Here is a 21265-nt window from a genome sequence, read left to right as displayed (position 1 = left end):
TTGGTGGTCTTTAAGGTTTTCTATATATAGTATCATGCCATCTGCAAGTAGTGAGAGTTTTACTTTTTCCATACCAATTGGGATGCCTTTTATTTCTTTTTGTTGTCTGATTGCTACGGTGAGGACTTCCAGTACTATATTGAATAAAGGTGTTGAGAGTGAACATTCTTGTTTCATTCCTGATCTTAGGAGAAACCTCTCAATTTTTCATCGTTGAGTATGATGTTGGCCGTGGGTTTTTAATATATGCCCTTTATTATATCGAGGTATGTCCTCTAAACCTACTTTGTTAAAGGTTTTTATCATGAATGCATATTGTACTTTGTCAGATGCAGATGTTTTTTCTGCATCTATTGAAATAATCATATAGTTTTTAATCCTTTGTCTTGTTGATGTAATGCATCATGTTGATTTATTTGGCCTTTCATCCTAGGAATAAATTCCACTTGATTGTGGTGAATGATTTTTTTTAATGTATTGTTGTACTTGGTTTGCTAGTATTTTGTTGAGCATTTTCTCGTCTATGTTCATCAGAGATAGTGACCTGTAGCTCTCTTTTTTTGTAGTGTCTTTTATCTGGTTGTGGTATCAGGGTAATTCTGGTCTCACAGAATGAATTTGGAAGTTTTCCTTCCTCTTCTGTCTTTTGGAATAGTTTAAGAAGAATTAGTATTAAGTCTTCTTTAAATATTTAGTAGAATTACTTGTGAAGCTTTCTGGTCCTGGACTTTTGTTTGTTGGAAGTTTTTTCCCAGAATTTCGTTGCTGGGAAATGGTCTGTTCTAAGTTTGCATTTCTTCCTATTTTAATTTTGGTAAGTTATATGTTGCTAGTAATTTATCCATTTCTGCTAGGTTGTCCAATTTGTTGGCATATTGTTTTTCATAATATTCTCTTACAGTCCTTTGTAAGTGGTTTGGTTGTTATTTCTCCTCTTTCATTTCTTTCTTTTTTTTTTTTTTAAGATTTTTATTTATTGATTTGACAGAGACAGCCAGTGAAAGGGAACACAAGCAGGGGGAGTGGGAGAGGAAGAAGCAGGCTCCCAGCAGAGAAGCCTGATGTGGGGCTCGATCCCAGAACGCTGGGATCACGCCCTGAGCCGAAGGCAGACGCCTAACAACTGCGCCACCCAGGCCCCCCTCCTCTTTCATTTTTGATATTGTTTATTTCAGTCCTTTTTTTGGGGGTCTGGCTAAAGGTTTGTCGATTTTACTGATCTTTTCAAAGAACCAGCTCCTAGTTTCATTGGTCTGTTGCATTTACATCTTTTAGTTTCTATTTTCTTTAATATTTCTCTAATCTTTATTATTTCCTTCCTTTTACTGGTTTGGGGTTTTGTTTGTTTTTCTATCTCCTTTAGGTGTAAGGCTAGGTTGTCTGAGATTTTTCTTACTTTTTGAGCTAAACCTGTATTGCTATAAACATCCCTCTTTAGAATAGCTTTTGTTGCATCCAAAAGATTTTGGACTGTAATGTTTTCATTTTCATTTGTCTCCACGTATTTTTTAATTTCCTATTTGTTTTCTCAGTTAACCTATTCATTGTTTAATAACATGTTATTTAACGTCCATGTACTTTTGTTCTTTCCCGATTTCTTCTTGTGGTTGATTTCTAGTTTCATACCATTATGTTTAGAAAAGATGAATGGTATGACTTCAGTCTTTTCAAACTTATTGAGATTTGTTTTGTGATCTATTCTGGAGAATGTTCCCTATGCACTTGAAAAGAATGTGTATTCTGATGCTTTAGGATGGAATGTTTAGAATAAACCTATTAGTTCCATATGGTCAAGTGTGTCATTCAAAAAGCCAGTGGCTGGATGCCTGTGTGGCTCAGTTAGTTAAGCATCCCGATTCTTGATTTAGGCTCAGGTAATGAGATTGAGCCATTGGGTGTGGAGCCTTCTTAAGATTCTCTCTCTGTCCCTGGAGCACTTGGGTGTCTCAGTCAGTTAAGCGTCTGACTCAGATCATGATTGTGGGTTCCTGGGATCAAGCCCTGCATTGGGCTCTACCCTCAGCGAGGAGTCTGCTTCTCCCTGTCCTTCAGCCCCTCCCCCCAGTCTCTTTGTGTTCTCCCTCTCTTTCTCAAATAAACAAAATCTAAAACAAAAAACAAAAAAACCAAGATTCTCTCATTCCCTCCCCCTCTGCTTCCCCCCCCAAACAAAACAAAGCAAAACAAAACAATACCCACTGCTTCCTTTTTGATTTTCTGTTCGAAAGGTCTGTCCATTGTGGTTAAGTGGGTTGTGAAAGTCCCCTGCTATTACTGTATTCCTGTCGATTACTTCCTTTATGTTTGTTATTATCTGCTTTATGTATTTGGGTGTTCCCATGTTGGGTGCATAAATATTTACAATCGCTATATCTTCTTGTTGAATCTTCCCTTTATGATTTTATAGTGTCTTTCTTTGTCTCTTGTTACAGTCTTTGTTTAAAGTCTGTTATGTCTGATCTAAATATTGCTACCTCAGGTTTCTTTTGACATCCATTTGCATGATAAATATTTCTCCATCCCTTCACTTTCAATCTGCATGTATTTTTTGGTCTGAAATGAGTCTCTCATAGGCAGCGTATAGATGGGTTTTTTTGGGTTTTTTTAATCCATTCCATCACCCTGTGTCTTTTGATTGGATCATTTAGTCCATTTACATTCAGAATAATTATTGATAGGTATATACATACTGCCATTTTGTTGCTTGTCTTATGGATATTTTTGTAGTTCTCTGTTTCTTTCTTCTCTTACTATGTTCTGTCATGGTTTGCTGGCTCTCTGTAGTGGTATACTTGGATTCCTTTCTCTCTATTTTTTGCATATCAATTACTGGTTTTTGATCTGTGGTTATCATTAGGTATATGTCTATACCGACTTTTGCATATAGCAGTCTATATTAAGTTAATGGTCACTTACGTTTGACCCCGTTCTTTACTCCCACCACGCCTCCCCAGCCGCCCCCCCCCCAGGTTTTAGGCATATGGTGTCATATTTATATCCTTTTTTTTTTGTGAATCATTTGACTGATGTTTATAGATATACTTAATTTTACTGCTTTTGTGCTTCCTACTTTTCTTACTCCTGCTTATGGTCTTTTGTTTCCATTCAGAGTCCCCTTTAACATTTCTCATAGGCCTGGTGTAGTGATGTTGGATTCCTTTAATTTTTGTTTGTCTGGGAAACTCTCCTTCTAGTCTGAATGATAGCCTTGCCAGGTAAAGAATTCTTGGCTGCCAGTGTTTTTTTCTTTCAGCACTTTGAATATATCCTCTCACTCCCTTCTAACCTGTGAAGTTTCTGCTGAAAAATGAGCTTATGGTCTTATGGGGTTTCTCTTTTATGTAACTATTTTCTTTTGTCTTTCTTACTTTAAAAATTCTCTCTTTCTTACTACATTTTTGTCATTTTAATTCCTGTGTGTCTTCATGTTGACCTCCTTGGGTTGATTTTGTTGGGGCATCTCTGTGCCTCCTGGATCTGGATTTCTGTTTCCTTCTCAGATTCAGGAAGTTTTCAGCTATTATTTCTTGAAATAAATTTTCCTCCCCCTTTTCGCTCTCTTCTGGGATCCATATAATGTCAGTGCTATTACACTTCATAGTGTTGCTGAGTTCTCTAAGTCTGTTTTCATTTTTTTTTCTACCTGTTTAGTTTAATTGCTTTCCATCATTCTATCCTCCAAGTCACTGATTCTTTCTACTTCCTCTGGTCTATTATTAATTCCCAGTAGTGTATTTTTTAACTTCAGTCATTGTGTTATTTATTTCTGATTGGTTCTTTTTTGTTTTCTGTCTTTGTTGAGGGTCTCACTGAGGACCTCCACTCCTTTCTCAGGTCCAGTGAGTATCTCTGTTAACCATTACTTTAAATTCTTCATTGGACATACTACTTATTTCCATTTCATTTAGCTCTCTTGCTATGATTTTGTCCTGGTCTTTCCTTTGGGATATACTCCATCTCTTCAATTTGTCTGACTCTCTGTTTCTATGCATCAGGAAAGTCAGCTACATCTCCTGCCCTTGGAAGTAGTGGCCTTGTGAAGAAGAGGTCCTATAGTGCCCTGCAGTGCAGTGTCCCCTGTTCAGAACCTGGCGCTTCAGGGGTGTCTCCTGTGTGTATTGTGTGCACCTTGCTGTCATGGCTGAGCTACTTTTGCCTTTAGTGTAGTCATCTGCAGTGGCTCTCTTTGCCTGTTCTGAGCAGAATTTGGTCCCTTTGTTGTTTGTCTTGGGCCACCTTGAACTTGAGTTGAGTCAGACCAGGCATTTGCCAGAGGTGAGGTAGCACCGAACTATTGGGAACTTTCCCTGTGTTGTCCTTCAGGAAGCTTTCATTGGTGGGAATGGCCGTCAGTCAGGACTGCTGTCTGCCCCCAGCCCTGTGTGGGGGTCTCAGTGGGACTGGCATGTGTGGTTATCTTCCCCTCTCTCCAGGGCAAGAGTCTCTTTGGAGTGGTGCTTGTCCTTGTCCTGACTGCTCGCACCTCACCAGGCTTGTGGCTCCAGCCAAGGGCATATTGGAGGGGCCAGGTCAACAGGAAAATACCAGAATAGGGCCCATGGAGTGCCAGAAAGCCCTGCACCAGTCCACTACAGTGGGGGAGTGCAGCTGTCCAGGCTTGGATGGAGGGGGTGTTTCTGCAGGAGCACACTGTTAGCTATGTGACGAGTGTTGGCCCTGCACTGGTTCCTGCAGGTGTCCATCTATCTAGGCTGGGAGCAGGGGAGAAAAATGGTGCCCGCCAGCTCTTTTGTCTTAGAGAGTCCTCCCAAAAAGATCCCTGCCTCTCCAGTATGCATTCATTATTAAGTAAATCTCCTTTTTCACACTGCTGTTCCTATGCTCTATCTCATGGGGCTGTTTGTTGTACTGTCTCTTTAAGGGTAGGGACTCTACCCTCCTGCCTCTCTCAGAGTGGAGCCCACTGAGTTTTAAAGTTCGGATGTTAATAAGCCCCCCAGATTCTTGGCCCTCTCTGGTTTTCAAAGCCAGATGTTACAGGGAATTGTCTTCCCCGTGCAGGTCCCCTGTGCCTGGGGTTCCTGGCTTGGGGATCTGCCTCTGCTCCCATCTCTGTGCCACTGCGTCCCTCCCTCCTGTGGCTCCTAACAGCATCTGTGTTCTTCCCGCCCTCTGTGATATGGCCTCTGCTCTACAGTTAGCTGTGGAGAGTCTGTTCTGTCAGTCTTTAAGTCATTTTCTGGGTTATTTATACTGATGTGGGTGTTACCTAGTTATCTAGTTGTATCCATGAGACTAGATGAGCTTAGGACCCTCCTGCTCTGCCTTCCTCAACTCAGACTGACTTTTTAAAAGTGTTTCTTTTGAGGGAAGGCCTGCTTTGTGAACGCCGTCTCTAACAGAATTGTCTAATACTGATTTCACATGGGGTCTGGAATTTGAGCTTTAGAAGGAGAGTCCCTCTGATGAAACTGTGGATAAGCCTGTTTGTTAGTTCCCATGTTTTATTTTGACAAAATATTGACAAGTGTAGATTTAAATTTCGTTGTATACCTTGTACCTTTGAGTTTTCATCCAGCACTAGTTCATTAGTTGACTGAGATTTTAGTAGGTCTTTGAAAGTCACTATGTATGAATCCTTACTCTTGTCTTTAAGATCTGTTACCAGAATTGTATTTAGATCACACCTGAGCAACAACTCTGTTCTACTTGAAAAAGTATAATCATAAGACCCTATTTCTGTTCTGACACAATAGCAAGGTAAAGAATCCTGAGTTTGTAATTAAGCATTTGAGTCTAGTAAATTAATTTATTTGGGTGTAGTAAATTTCTGTGCCTTTGGGTTTTATCCTGTAGGCATCTTGTTTTCAAGAAATCTTTGAGTCCCTGTTGTGTACAAGTACTAAGAGTAGTGCGGAAGAAAACGAATCCCTGCTGCTGTGGAACATCTGTTCTGAAGGGGCAGACATCAGGGATGCAGCCCTCTTGATAGAGACCCATCCCGTCCTGGTCCTTCTCCCTGTATCTACATGTATGACATGCATCTGTCGGAATTATCTCACAATCACTTACCACTCTGTGACAGCACAGCAAGAGGGAGGCAGGGACGTCGCCATTCTTCGGCTGACTTTGAGTAGCGATAGAGGTGCTAGGTCTTATCTCTTGGTCTATAAAGCGGAGCTTACAAGGGCCTCAACATCATGAATCCTTTCAGGAACACTCAAAATTTCTGACTGAAGCTTGAATGACCACATATCCATCTCAACCTCACCTGTCCTTACCTGACTGCTTTCGTGTTCTTTCCACTACCATCCTCATCAGTATTGTCATTTCAGCCACTGAATTACTGATTTGTTCTATGTTTTTCTTACAGCAGATCCCTTGCCTGGGCTTGAGGAGAAGCCATCAAACATTGGTGCTTCAGAGGGGGTGTACCTCAAACAACTACCTCACCCTACACCTCCCTTGCAGACCGACTGCACCAGGCAGAGCTCACCACAAGAAAGGGAGACAGAGGGCCCAGAGCTCAGAAGCGACTCCTCAGAATCTGGAGACAACTGTAAAGCAACAAAGAGCAAGAATACCTGGCCCCCAGAGAGCAACTATACCAGCCCAGCCACCCAAGGATGTATGCGAGACCTCTCCACTCTGGCAGATAGAGGGCCTCTACCTGAAAATGGAGTAATTGTTGAAGCATCCCCATGTGGATCAGAGGGGAAAGGCCTTGGTGGTAGTGGTTCAGAAAAGCCACTCTGCCCCAGAGGCAAAACGCTACAGGAAACCATGCCGTGTACAAGACAGAACCCAGCTACACCTCCCAACGCAGACCCCAATCTCATGGGAGGCACTGTAAGCCAGTTTTCTCCCTTGTACATGCCTGGCCTGGAATACCCAAATTCAGCTACACATTACCACATCAGTCCAGGCCTGCAAGGTTTGGGCTCTGTGATGGGAAGTAAACCCTCAGTATCCCATCCTCAGCATTTCCCCCCTAGGGGCTTTCAATCTAACAACCCTCATTCTGGAGTCTTTCCCCGGTATCGCCCCCACCAAGGAATGAGGTATTCCTACCAGTCACCACCTCAGCCTTCCTACCATCACTATCAGCGAACTCCTTATTATCCGTGTCCACAGGGCTTTTCTGACTGGCAGAGACATCTTCATCCCCCGGGAAGCCCAAGTGGGCTCCCACCTAATCCACCCCCTCCATCGAGGCCCCTCTTCCCAGATAAGAGCAGCTTGGCTAACCTGCAAAGCTGTGAGACACTGAATGCTGCCTTAACTTCCCCAACCCAAATGGATGCGGCGGCCGCTAAAGTCGTCTCAGCTGATGGGCAGAATCCTGGTCCAGAGGAAGAGAAGCTGGATGAGTCTATGGAGAGGCCAGAGAGTCCCAAAGAATTTTTAGACCTGGACAACCATAATGCAGCTACCAAGCGGCAGAGCTCATTGTCAGCCAGCGAGTATCTTTATGGAACTCCTCCTCCGCCTCTGAGTTCAGGGATGGGATTTAGTTCATCTACTTTCCAGCCCCATGGTGTGATGCTACAGACGGGGCCCCCTTACACACCTCAGCGGCCAGCCAGTCATTTCCAGCCCAGGGCTTACTCTTCCCCCGTGGCTGCTCACCCCCCTCACCATCCAATGGCTGCCCAGCCCAATGGCCTCTCTCAGGAGGGCCCCGTCTATCGCTGCCAAGAAGAGGGCCTGGGTCACTTTCAAGCTGTAATGATGGAACAAATTGGCACTGGAAGTGGAATAAGGGGACCCTTCCAGGAAATGTACAGACCATCAGGGTAAGATTACATTAGATGGTTTCTTGGTTTTTGTTTCTTTTTTCTGGGAAAAGAACAGATGTTGGTTTTAGAAAGAAAAATGGCCATAGAAGTGAAGGTGATAACCTTTAGTGGTCTGGGTCCAAGGAAAGCTTGGCAATCGCTGATAATTGGAGACTTAATGGAAATGTTTCAGCCTTAGAGTCCGATTTTGTCTTTGGCATTTTTTTCCCTCATGAAAGTGAATTGGCATTTAAATGACTGTTTAGTTAGATTTTGAGACTGGAAACTTGATAACCACAGTTTGAGAGCCATAGGCAGAGGTATCAGCATTGCCACTAAGTTCAGATACTCTGATCAAGGTAAAAGAGGTCTCTCTCAAACCCTGAGGTGATGGGAGAGCATATGTAATGTTCAGGCTTTATCCTTTACTTCTCATTTCTTCCCCTAACACTGAATAAAGAAACAGGTTTATCCAGAAATAAAACACGTCAAATACAGTCCCCATGAGAATTCTTACAAATAGTGATGTTTTTAAGACTCATTGAGGTGATCTGTGATCCAGGAGATTTTCAAATTAATAATATATAAAAGATGGTTAAATGAAATTGTTTACATTGAAGTATGAAGCCTAGTCATTAAACCAGTACCATCCAACTTAAAAACTAATGTACCCCTCTTCGATGCCATTAAGACCTTACCTCCAAAGCCTCTTCCCCACTTAACATTTTGCCATATTCATTTTATACCTCACTAAATATGTTTATGTTTTGTTTCTTTGTCTTTTAAACCATTGGGAAGTACGTTGCAGACCTCATGATTGCATGCATCTGCTAGGAATAATGACATTCTCCTGGAGCACAATCTCACACTATTATTTCCACCTAAGGAAAATAACAGTAATAGAGTTTAATATAGAGTCCTTATTTAATTTCTCCAGTTGTCCCCAAAATGTCTTTTATAGCTATGTTTCTTATTTTATCTTATGTTAATTTTTTCCCCATCCAGGATCCGTGTACGGTTAACGTATTTACATTTGGTTGCTCTGTCTGTTTAGTCCCTTAATTTACAACATGTATTCTATCATTGTTTTGTTTTTCAAAGATTTGAGGCTAGTTCCCATGTAGGACGTCCCAGATCCTAGATTCTTCTCATTGTTCCCTCATGTGTGGAGTCCAGTTAAACGCTTGTCGAGAACTCTACCTAGGCGGTGTCATGTATTTACTGCATCATGCCTGGTGGCACAAAATGTCACTTAGTCCCAGTATTGATTCCAAGTTTGATAATTAAGGCAGTATCTGCCTGAGATTTTCGTGATTAATGTAACTCTTCCCTTTCTAATTAATATGTCTTCATTAATTCTTAACTATTCTTTCTTGTGGCTATAGAATGCAAATGCATCCAGTCCAGTCACAGTCCTCGTTCCCAAAGACCCCAGCACCAGCAACGTCCCAGGAAGAGCTGCCACCACATAAGCCCCCAACACTTCCTCTTGATCAGGTAAAAATTACCAGAAATTAGAACTTTTGTTATTCTTCCAGGTGGCAGGAAATAGTTCATTGTGGGTTTATCGTGATTGTGAGAAAATCTTTTAAGGTGTCCTGTTAATAGAGGAACTTGAACTGGAAAGTGCATCATGTCCTACTGGCGACCAAGTAAAAAGGGCCACTCAGGCCCTGTGCTCCCAGTGGGCTCACAGGGGGAAAAGTCAAGAGAAGATGACCTCGGAAGTCGCTTCTGTATTGTTGCCATGTGTTTCTCTTCTTGTGTTAACCAGCTGTTTGGGGATTGTTCAAGTCTCATTTTTCCAAACTGGCCATTAGCATTTATTTTGATATGATAGCTTTGTATTTTTTATCCTTTTCCAACTATTTCATCTAAGAGAGACGAGACAAGTCAGGTATTTAAATGATAGCAGCTCCCTTCGAGTGCCGCTTTTGTGCCGGACACTGCCTTCCAGCTCTCTCCATGCACTGTTTCATTTCCTCTCTTCCTTGACCGCTTTGAAGTACTTGTCATCAGCACCATCAGTATCGTTCCCGCATGTGCAGGGAGTCCTACTGCTCCAGAGTGATGAGGTTGGCGTTTGCATCTGGAGGTCTGGAGCTTGAAAGCCCACCCTCTGGAAGTAAACTGTGATGGCTGAAACGAAACCAAGCCATTTTTCCAGATGGAGAGGAACATGTATAGCTCTTTGGCTTATTTCGTTATTTTAAACAACACAGTTGTTAATTTTGTTTAAATTGTCTTTATTTGCCTCTCTCAGAGCTAGTCCAAGGAGGGAATAAACCCCAAGGAAACAGAAAGCTGCGCGTGAAGACTGGAACATGGAGAATTTAGGGAAACGATCCTTGCCCATCTCTATTCCTGTTACCCTACCACACCCCTTCACAGTGCATCCCGTCATGCCGTCCAAGAGCTGGAGCCATTCCCGGAGCCCTAGAAGGATACTCCTTAGACTAACACCAGCTTGCAAAGGTCCTTGGTTGGGGATCTCTTGTATGGCTGATGGTCAAGAACAAATGAACTGAAATCAGCGATGACTTTTCTAAGTGCTGAGAGTTTTGTTCAGGGAAAATCATCTTAGACTTGGGGGAGGGGGTCATACTTAAGAATGGAGTGGTGCTCGTAAACTTTCATGAGCAGCTAAACTCAGGTATATATTTGGGGAAGGGACTACTCGTAGTATTAATGTGTTTGGAGCTGGGTCCAGTTTACAGAATTTTCATGTTGCCTTTTAAAATAATTTTTGTTGTTGGTGGTGAATGTATTGTACATAAGTGGGAAGGGTGGGTGGGGATGTGGAAGAAATGGAAGTCCTAACTATGGTGGGCACACAGCACTAGAGTAATCTTATCTGTTTACAATCATGTCACACTGAATACTTTTGGGAGCTGGACAAGAGGGTAGGAAGAGTTTACTCTTGTAAATTGTCACTGTTTCCTCAGTGGCTAGCAATCCCTTGTTTGTTAAAGGCCTTCTTTCCAATCAGCCCGAGAAGGCATCGTTGCACTGCACCCTGACTGTTGAGTTTCTCAGTTCGGAGGCGCAGTGCTTGCACATGGTCTACCAGAAGTGTCAGCCTAGGAGACAGGCTGCCCTCTCATCCAGTGGCCCAAAGCCTGGATTTCAGAGAGCAGTGCCCTTCCTGATTTGCCACCAGCCCTACCAGATAGTTGTAAAGCAATATCAGGAATTGGGATCACTAGAGTGTTTTGCTTATTAGAGTATAAAATAAATCGGCCTATTCACAGACCTGCCGGGACTGTGATCTGGTAGACATCACACAAAGCTTTCTGGCACAAATCACATTTTGTGGAAGTGACTACTCAGGTTTGTATATGTTAGTATCAATAAAGAAATTGCACAGTTTTGAATAGGAAAAATGTATTCTATAGATTTACAGTTTGAACTTAGGAATATCTCGGTATATATAGTTTTAATTCATTTTAAGTGAATCATAGTAAAATAAGTCATGGTGATTTAAGGTAGCTTTCAGGAGCGAGTTCTTGGAAATCATTTGTCATATCTGTGATAGGAAACAATTTTACAGTATTAAATTACTTTGTTACAGTTTTAGAAGTGAATCACACTGGATTGTCCTTGTTTAGCATTCTGTATTTGATTTTAGCTGAGATGCCACCAAAGTTAGGACTCCTATGTTTTAAACTTCTGAATATCCCACAAAAGAAAAAAAAACTAAGGAAAAATGCCCTGAAATTAACAGGTTTTGTAAAAAATAGCATATTTTTAAGCATGACTTCGGGATAGTAGAAAAACTTCCATGTAATATTAATCTGCCCTAGTTTCTTACAAATTCAGCCTTATAAGGGGCCATTAGGATCTTTCCCTCCAATTCCAGCATCCTTGATGAAATGTGGAACTGTCATGTTTAAAGTTTGCTATGCTGTTTAGGAAAAGAAACAAATTGGAAATATCCATGTTATACAGATGGAACCCAAGTCACCAGCTCCAGTGTAAAGGAAATTCATACAAATAAGGGAATGCTTATTGACCTGGCGTTGTGGCTTATAGCTCAGGCAGGATTGAGAGTTGTGTAGGGAACACAGGAGCCTTTAAGATATGATGCACAAAAATACAAATTTTTTTCTCTAATAGACTCCAGTTTTAAATTTGGTGTGCTTTTAAGTGGAATGAGTTTTGAGGCTGTGTTCTCATTTGGTCCTAATTCTGGTTAGAAAGCTGTCACGGGTATGATCTGGTTTGGAGGAGTGACGAGGTCAGCACTGTCCTGTAGGAAGAACAGATTTGATGGTTCAGCCCTTGAACTAGTTTACGCTAACGTGGCTGATGCATGACTACTTGTGTTTTTGCGTCTGTGTAGAAGCAGGGAGGAGAGAACGACCAGCTGGTCTTGTCTTCTCACGTGGAAGTTGGTGTGAGTGAGAGGCCTTTGGCTGCTGCCTGACTAGGAGCATGGTAGCCACAAGGTCTGTTCCCCTGGTGCTGAGGTTGGAGGCATTGCTTTGTGCTGAATGACCCTGGGGCATGCGTAGGAGTGGACCATAAAGCAATAGTTGGGCTGATCTCTGCCCTTTTTCCATCCCCCCTGCTCAAGGTAACCTATTCTCATTCTCCCAGCCCCTTACCCCTGTTACCTGTTGCTAGAGAAAAGCTATGAACAATATAGGAAGAAATCAATAAATTCTTTTATCCTGAACCTCCCTTCTTAGTATGTATAGATGTGAAAAATGTTAAGGAAGAGCAGTATCAAGTATTGAACTACTGTATCATCTCAACACTGGGAACAAGGACAACAACAGACTTGCCAGCCTTGTTGTGTCCCATGGGGGAACTGGGTCATGCATTACAGGTACCAGCACTTCAGCCCTTGCCTGCTGTCTCCTGAGCTTTTACTGGTCTTTGAAGCACAGATCTGCTAAAAGCAGTCAGGAGTTGAGCAGCTGCAAGATTGCAGGAACACATGTGACCATTGAGCTGCTGTGAACCGCTGTTCCGCTCTTACCCCAAGCAGGACCTTTTCTTCTCTTCTTTCTCCTCTGGCACTTCTCTTCCCAAGTGTCTTAAGCAGATACAAATGCATTTTCCCTCTTCTCCATGAGGGGATGGTGGTGTGTGATATTTATAACGAGAAAGTAGTGTGTGAAGAGGTCCTAAAAATGGTCTGTCATCTAGGAGGACTCTGACATGGTGTCTGAGGGCCCACTCTCAGGAGTCCCCAGGAGGGGGTATCTGGGCTCCACGGGGAATGAGGACACTCCCACCTGTTTGATTGAACAGTCCTGGCTAGCCTTTATTAGAGTTGTTAATAAGTTAGAATCTTTTTCCCCTAAGGCCCAGGAGAAGTAAATGACCCAGAAAGAAAAGTAAAGCTTTTTGGAAGGTTTCTGGTTTGGGTTTGTTTTGTTTGTTTTTCCCATCAGAGTCTGTTCATTTAAAAAGTAGCTGTTGGCTGAAATGTATTATGGTGAATGCATGTGAAGAGTAAGTAAGGGCAAAATGTGCAGATTCTTGTTCGTATAACTTCTTCCATCCCACCTTCTAAAAATAAAATTAAAGCCACTCCACCTCTCCTTAATCGCGTTGGTTGGTTCTGGTGGTACACATGAGCTGCTTATTCAGGATTCTTTTATTCTCCGTGAGCCCAAGTCAGACTGCTCTCAAAAGGCAAAACTCTGTCATGCTCATCTTCATTTTTATGTTGATTGAAAACCTGAAGACCTGTAGAGTGTGTGTGCACCTTAATGCACTCAGACCGCAGCTTTCAGTGTCGATTTACTGTGGCCTAGCACCAGACCTTGAAAGTGCTTCTCATGACTAACTATTAGGTGTCATTATCCCATGGCATTTGTCTGCTGTATTATTATTTATGGTAATTCCTACTGGAGTCAAAAAGGATGCTAAGTGCCGTCCAGAACACGCAAAATCCCAGTGTTGCGGTCATCACAGATGTCAGAAACAAACTCTCAATCCATACCACTTGGTTGAATTTTTCATCCCTTTTTTTTTCTTTACTGGAAATTCAAATCTACAAATATTATACTGCTCTTAAGACCTGATCTGAAATTTCACAGCAAGTCTTAACCCAGCAGTCCCAAGGCAAGGGCATTCACGTAGTGTCCGAATGCTGACATGCATTCGAAGAAATGAAAGGTTTAGAGTTTTCTAGCATTATTGCTACCCACCCCACCTTGTGACTGTCAGTCCATTCACCCCTGCCAGATTCTGCATGGACCTCCAGTGAGGAAGTCAGCTCCATGTGTGTGTGACTCAAGGACTGTTGCAGCTCAGGGGTTTCTGGAATGTAGTGTCCTGGCTGATAGCTTTCTGTTCAATACTCCAGTGAGAATACTGGGAATTTCGGTTGAGCATACAGAGGCTTTTATTCCTGGGCTCACATCACTGTCTAGGAACTGAGAATGTGATTGAGATTTGCTACATGAGAAGAAACCCTTTCCTTTTCTCGTGGGTTGTACTCTCTGTAATATGGAGCCTTAGGACACAGAGCCTTGCCCTGCTTTTCATTTGGGTAAACAGAACTTGAGTGAACATTTTTGCATCCCGTCTCTCATGAAGCTGTGACAAAAGCTTTGTCTCCAGGTTGGGTGCTTATCTGTCTCTGCTTTGTAGGCCTTTGCTAACCAGAAATTTAGAGGGCCTGTCTCCCCAGCTAGTCTTTGTCTCTCACTGTGTACCAGGGGACTGACTGAACTTTTATGTAGAAATGCCTGATACCCAACTGATTGTCTTGCATGTGTTTTTGAAAAGGGTGGGATGGGGTTGGGAACAGGGGGTGTGGATATTGAGTAAGTTATTGAAATGCTGAACCCCGTTCAGTATCCTTCGTGTGACCCCTTTTCCCTAGCTGGGACTCGGGTGCCTCACTCTCCTGCCTTGCACACAGCTCCTGGGAGCCCAGGCCCGTCTCCACCAGCCTGCGGCACACGGTGTCAGGGATTCTTTGCTCCTGCTGCAAAAGCCGTGTGAACTTTCCTGGCCAGTACTGGAAAGGGGAATGCTATTTATTTTTATATTGTGTATATTTTGTCGTGGTCTGCTGATTCCCTGTTTCACTGAGAGCGACACTTACCTCAATAGTTAGTTCGATATTGTGTGTTGGATAATTTTTTAAAAGAACTTTTTAAAAAGCTTTTTGATCCTCAGAGGTCTGTAGATTTATTTCCATATGAACTGGTTATTTTGTATAAAGTACATTCTTAAAATAGCAAGGCTCTGATATGTGTGAGTTGTGTGTGTCCATGTGTCACTTTTATCATCGGGACAAAGGTTTGAACTAGGCCCCAGCGCCACCACCTAAAAAATTGCCAGCCTGTCTCACCTTGCGCCCTCAAGGCAGGTGAGCGGCATAGGGGCAGGCAGTGGGAGCGCGCCCTGTACAGGCGATGCTGGGGTGTGCTCTGTGGAGAACCTCAGAACAGTACCAAACCTGACTGGCAGTTCCACACAATGTCAGGGATAAAATGCTCCCCAGCTGGCCCGCTCCCAGTACCACCCACACACCCCTAGCCCTTGGTACACACTTTTAACACACTTGTATACACTACTTTTGCTCTCCTTCCAAAATCTAGGATGGACTAGAGCCAGGAGGTAAAGAATTCACCTTATAATGAGGGGACACCAGGCAGCTGGAGCCTGGGGCCATGTGCGAATTGCAAGTGGCCAGAAGTGGGAGCTTACAAGGCTAGGTAAGCAGCTACTTTCTACCTGCCCAATTTATTTAGTTGTTATTTCCAGTTTCTAGGAGGGTTTTTGCTACAGGGGAGAGGGAGAATAGGTAAAGTGGCCATCTTGAGGCACCTGACAGGCTCAGTCGTGGAATATGTGACTCTCGATCTTCGGGTAGTGAGTTTGAGCCCCACTTGGGTGGTAGTGCTTCCTTGAAAGAAAGAAAAAAGGAAAGAAAGTAGCCATCTGTTATCAGTTGGTTGTGGTTCCAAGACACCAAAATCTCTGGCCTTTTTTATGTTTAATTGGCCTTTTGAAAGTAACCCTCTGTAAAATTTCTACCATAAATAGTACCAATTTCCAAATTTGTGTTCTGTGGTTTATCACTTTCTAGGGCAGTGACGGATCGCTCTTGACCTCCAGTTGTGTGGTGTTAGGTTGTCCCTGTTTTTTTTTTTTTTAAAAAAAGATTTATTGATTTATTTGAGTGCGAGAGAGCTGGCAAGTGGGGGAAGGAGCAGAGGGAGAGAAAGAATCTCAAGCAGAGTCACCACTGAGCACGGAGCTGGATCTCACAACCCATGAGATCATGACCTGAGCCGAAATCAGAGTCAGACGCTTCAACTGAGCCACCTGGGCGCCCCTCAATTGTCCCTATTGATAATATATTATTATTGACTAATATATTTATAAAAAATCAACTTTAAGTGAAAATCATTATCAAACCCCAGATATGACTGGATTCTGGTTAGATGGTGGGCCACTGCTCTGACCTGGCAGAGCATTGCCATCCCAGGACGCGGTTGTGCCAGTTGTGACACCAGCCTGGTCAGCATCAGCTCTGCCCCTACTGCGGTAGCAGCACATCCCTAAAATGCGTGAAAAAATTGACTTCTGGATTCCCAACTAGTCCTGTGACATGAATTCCTCACTAAACAAAAGCCAGGGTTTTTTTTATTGTTTCAGCACATGATAGGGTTTGATTTATTTTCTAATAGGAACTTAGCTCTTAGCTGAGTACCCTTTAGGGTGTTCCCAGACTTATCTCCTTGGGACCAAAACAAAATATCTTCCACAAATCAATTCTTTTCTAAAACTTGGTACAGTGGGCAGTGTTTATCCAGCTCTATTTTTGGAGCTATTATTTGACATTAACACTTGTTAAGTCCCATGGGTAACAGCTTACACAACAGTCTCCCTACTCGGTGAGCCGCTTGCTTCAAATTAGAGCATGAAAAGAAAGCTGGCAGGGCAAGATTTAGGGAAAAGGAAAGAAGTCACACATTGTCAAGGATTATTCTCACAACTGGAACTTTCCTTTTTGACATTTGGAAACATCCAAAGCGCTTCTCTTGTTAAACGTTAATGTCTTCTGTCTCTAAACCAATTCCTGTTATTGAGGAAGGAGAGGGATCTTGCTTTTATAAACAAGTAGCCCCTCTAGGGGTTCAGTTTTGCCATAATCTACATTCTCTGAGAGTGGTATTAACAGAACTGAGAACATAATCCAGGGTCGGACTCTTGGAGGTCCACCTTCACCCCGTAATCTTCCCGGAGAGGTGGACGGCCTGTGTCACTAAATTGTTATGCAAGGGCTACTTTTGGAGGAAAGGCCATTGGGCCTTTTCTCCTGAGGGGCTGGATTCTAGGCCAGCTGGGAATGAGGCTTGGGGTCTCTGTAGATGGGCCTGCAGGCCTGTGTCCCTGGCCTCATGCTTTTCCCCTGGGTTTTTTAATGGAGAACATCTGTGCATCTATTCTAGTCCCCTTTCTGCTACCAGTGCTCACTCCTCTAGTTTCCTTGGGCAGTTACAGCAAAAACCTTCAATGTGAGATGGACTATGAAGTACTAGCCAGCAAGGCAGCTGGAAGATCCCCAGATTTGGCTGTTGTGTGCTGAAATCCCAACCCCCTTCTGCTTCCATGACCTGCATATAAATTGAGATCCCCTCAAGAAGTCTTCAGGTTTGGAAAAGCCCTACCTGCTCCTAGAATCTTGGATTTGAACCTCATTCTGGACAGCGAATGACAAGGAAGGAGTAGCTCTATTCTAGCCAGTTAAACACTAGATAGAATTTTTTTAAAGCACTGGAGTCAGTTCCTTGGATTGGATTCAAGGTTTTTTGCTTTGGGGAGGAATTGAGTCTGCAGTGGGAAGGCAGAGACATTCAAGCGAAGCCCGGCCTGTGTGTGCCCCAAGAACTAAGATGAAGATTGACTCTCACTGAAATTCTCAGTAAGTATTCAATACCAGCTGTGTGCCTAGTTACCTTGCCTAATTACTAACAGTGGAAAAGCGGAAAAAGTACATGCTTCTGCTCAGAGTTCATAGTAGAGGGAGGAAAACGACAGAAAGATGGGACTTGAGTAAAGTGTTAGAACACACTGCTTAAAGTAGTAGATATTTTCCTTCCCTGTCAGCCAGGATTTGGACCTGGCTGGTGGCACAAGCCAGGCCTGGAGAGCCGGCACCTCGTCGGCTGGAGCCTGCAGTCCCCTCGCTCGTTCCATTCATCAGTCTCTCTGCCTGGTCTTTCTGAGTCCTCGTTGCAGCTTGAGTCCCTCTCTCCCCTTTCCCCCTGGTTCTGCTCCCACTAGGCTACACCACACTGATGAAGACAAGGCAAACTACCACCAGTCGTCCTTTCCGCTGTGGTACTAAGAGGACGTTCCCTAGAGACCTCACAGGTCTGCGGAAAAGAGCGTGCTTGGGGCCTGGCCCCACTACCTCAGCCTTCCTTAGTGAGCCTCAGCTGTCTTCCTGTGGGCATGTAATCTATTGTGCTGGTTCTGAGGCTCTGGACCACCAGCGTCACCTGGGAATTTGTCAGACACGCGAATCCTGGCTTACTGATGCAGATGGAGGGTGGGTCTGGGCAGTGTTGTAACCAGCCTGCCGGGGGCTCTGATGCGCCCTGAAGTTTGAAAACACTGACCTGTAGGAACAGCCCTGGCGTGTGCACTTCCATCCTTAGCCACACCTCATCTGAGCAGGCTGTCTCATTCATTCCACACTCTGCCGGTTAACATGGATAAAGGTTATGGATGATCCTCTCATCCAGGCCCCGGGAAGGACTGCAGAACGAGAATGTCTACAAACGAGAAATTCTCTCTCTGCCCACCCTGCCCTCTTCCCAGCCCTGCCCTCCGTGACACCTGGCTTCTGTTCCCCCACATGCCTTCATCAGACCTCCCAGTGACTGCATCCTGTGTCTCATCTTCTGAAGCGTTGGGTGTTTGGGGGGGGGGGTCCAAACCTAACTAACCATTGCAATCCAGTCATGTCAAGACTCTCCCCGCTATTAAACAGTCTCCTGTGTACTCCCTGTGGCCTCTCCCACAGCTGCTGTTGTGACTTATTTAAACAAATTTTAATGAGTTTGTGTTTGGCTTTGCAATGCTCTTAACCAGTGGTGGCCAATCTAGGCTAAATCCCATATAGGGATTTAAAAACCTGGGCTGGGGCACCTGGGTGGCTCAGTTGGTTGAGCGTCTGCCTTCGGCCCGGGTCATGATCCCGGGGTCCTGGGATTGAGTCCTGCATCTGGCTTCTCCCTCTGTGCCTCTCCCCCTCTCTGTGTCAATCATGAATAAATAAATGAAAACTTAAAAAAAAAATAAAAAAAACACCTGGGCTTTAGGGGCGCCCTGTGGGCTCAGTCGGTGGAGCATGCAACTCTTGATCTCTGAGTTGTGAGTTCAAGTCCTACCTTGCGTGTAGAGATTATTTAAAATCTTCCAAAAAACAAAACAAAACACCTGGGCCTTTAAAAAACAAATCAGATGCTTGAATACTACCCCAGAGAGTTTTTCATTGGTCTCGGGTGTAGCTTGGGCATCAAAGTTTTTCAAAGCTTTTTTGGTAATTCTGTGGTCCAGTCAACATTGTAAACCACTCGGGGTATCTGGGCGGCTCAGTCAGTTAAGTGTCTGCCTTCGGCTCAGGTCATGATCCCAGGGTCTGGGATCTAGTCCCAGTCCCTGCTCAGCAGGGAGTCTGCTTCTCCCTCTCCCTCTGCTCCTCCCCCAGCTCATGCTCTCTCTCTCTCTCTCACGATATCTCAAATAAATAAAATCTTTAAAATAGGTATTTAAAAAAACATTGTAAAGCACTCTCTAAAACCAGTGGCTTGCAGACCTTAACACCTGGAGAATCTTGTTAAGATCAGATTCTGGGGGGCGCCTGGGTGGCTCAGTCGTTAAGCGTCTGCCTTCAGCTCGGCGTGATCCCAGAGTGCTGGGATCGAGCCCCGCATCAGGCTCCTCCGCTGGGAGCCTGCTTCTTCCTCTCCCACTCCCGCTGCTTGTGTTCCCTCTCTCGCTGGCTGTTCTCTGTCAAATAAATAAATGAAATCTTTAAAAAAAAAAAAAAAAAGATTCTGGTTCACTAGGCCTAGGCTGATCAGGTCCCTTGATTCTGTATGTTTAACAAGCTTGTTGCTGTTTGAGAGCAGGAAGGCCTCAACCCCATCCTTGCTTTCCAACACTAATGACCTGACCTTGTTCTTTAAAGAGGGAGACCACCTCACATGGTCCTCTAACTTTGTTTTTCCAGATCTTTACTTTTTTTCCTCCCTGCCAGTCACGTCCCCTCACCAAAGCTGACTTTCCTTGTGCTTTGCATTCCACCCTTTCTGATCTCCATCCCAACTGCATGCCATAAGTCTCTCCTCCTTTCTTCCTGCCCTATAAATGTTCCAGTTTCCTCTATTTAAATATCACCTATTTATCTCTCTTTACCTTCTTCCAGACTTCATTTTTTTTAGTAATATCTACATGAAACCTGGGGCTCAAACTCAGGACCGCAAGATCAAGAGTCGCATGCTGGTCTGACTGAGCCAGCCAGGCGCCCCATACCTTCATCCAAACTCTTTACCAATAGAACCTGGCATATTTGTCTTCTACTGCAATGTGACTTCTTACCCACCTTTCTAGAACTACTGACTTAGTTACAGAGCCTCAGCCAAACCCCTTTCACAGCCCTTACATCCTCTGCGTGGCCTCAACCCCCCTTGGAACTGGTTCTCAAGGGTGCCGTGACCCACGCTCACCCAGCTGTCACACGGCCTGCCCTCCCAGATACCTTCTCTCGCTTCCCATAGGTGTGCTCTTCCTAAAACTTGCCCCCTTTCTCCTCCTTTTCATGCACCTTCTTTTAGATGGTTATTATCGCTTGCAACTTAAGTTGTCCCTCTGTGCAGTTGACTTCTATCTTCAAGTCAGACTTTTTGCCATGCTCTGGTCACCCTTTCCAAGTTCCTATTGAACATGGACACCCTGTGTCCCTGCTCCCATCGTTTCATGATTTTTATTTGCCACTGTTTTTTTACCAAAATGATCTGCAATTTCATTTCCTACACCTTCCTTATTTTTAACATCCTTTCTTAGCCAATTTATTATAATAAACATTAAAACTGACATCTTTCCCTGTCCCTCCAATGTCATCCATTTATGTTTAAGTGGAATATCCAGGCTACGTGGCTCATCTCTCTCTTTTCCTTTTTATCATGACAAAATACACATATACTGTTTTAACCATTTTTAAGTGGACACCTCAGTTGCATTAAGCACATCCACGTCTTTATGCAGCCATTACTACTGTCCATCTCCAGAACTTTTTTATCCCATTGTGAAGATTTTCCCCATTGAACTAACTGCCCACTTCCCTTCTCCCCCAACCCCTTGTAACCACTTTTCTTTCTGTGTCTGTGAATTCTAGGTACCTCAGATAAGTGGAATCACACAATATTTGTCCTTTGTCTGGCTTATTTCACTTAGCATGTTTCCAGGATTCATCCGTGTTGTAGCATGTAGCAGGATTTTATTCCTTTTTGAGGCTAAAGAACATTCCATTGTGTGTA

General features: G+C 43.7%; 1 protein-coding gene across 6 annotated transcripts in view; it reads left to right on the top strand.

Moving 5' to 3' along the window:
• LOC100466191 (cat eye syndrome critical region protein 2) overlaps positions 1-14947 on the top strand; it is a 171137-nt gene extending 156190 nt beyond the window's left edge. For 4 of the 6 annotated variants that reach the window (XM_034644892.1, XM_034644894.1, XM_034644890.1 and 1 more), the window contains 3 exons: positions 6335-7757; positions 9125-9236; positions 10003-14947. In XM_034644892.1, coding sequence (XP_034500783.1) covers positions 6335-7757; positions 9125-9236; positions 10003-10008 — 1541 coding nt within the window. In that variant the 3' untranslated portion in view covers positions 10009-14947. The remainder of the gene's footprint in view (positions 1-6334; positions 7758-9124; positions 9237-10002) is intronic. The other 2 variants (XM_034644895.1, XM_034644891.1) reach the window with 1 other exon arrangement.
• Positions 14948-21265: the final 6318 nt, after the last annotated feature.

The sequence above is a fragment of the Ailuropoda melanoleuca genome, chromosome 16 (genome assembly GCF_002007445.2).
Source record: "Ailuropoda melanoleuca isolate Jingjing chromosome 16, ASM200744v2, whole genome shotgun sequence".
Classification (NCBI taxonomy): domain Eukaryota; kingdom Metazoa; phylum Chordata; class Mammalia; order Carnivora; family Ursidae; genus Ailuropoda; species Ailuropoda melanoleuca.
This window is presented reverse-complemented; position numbering and strand designations above follow the sequence as displayed.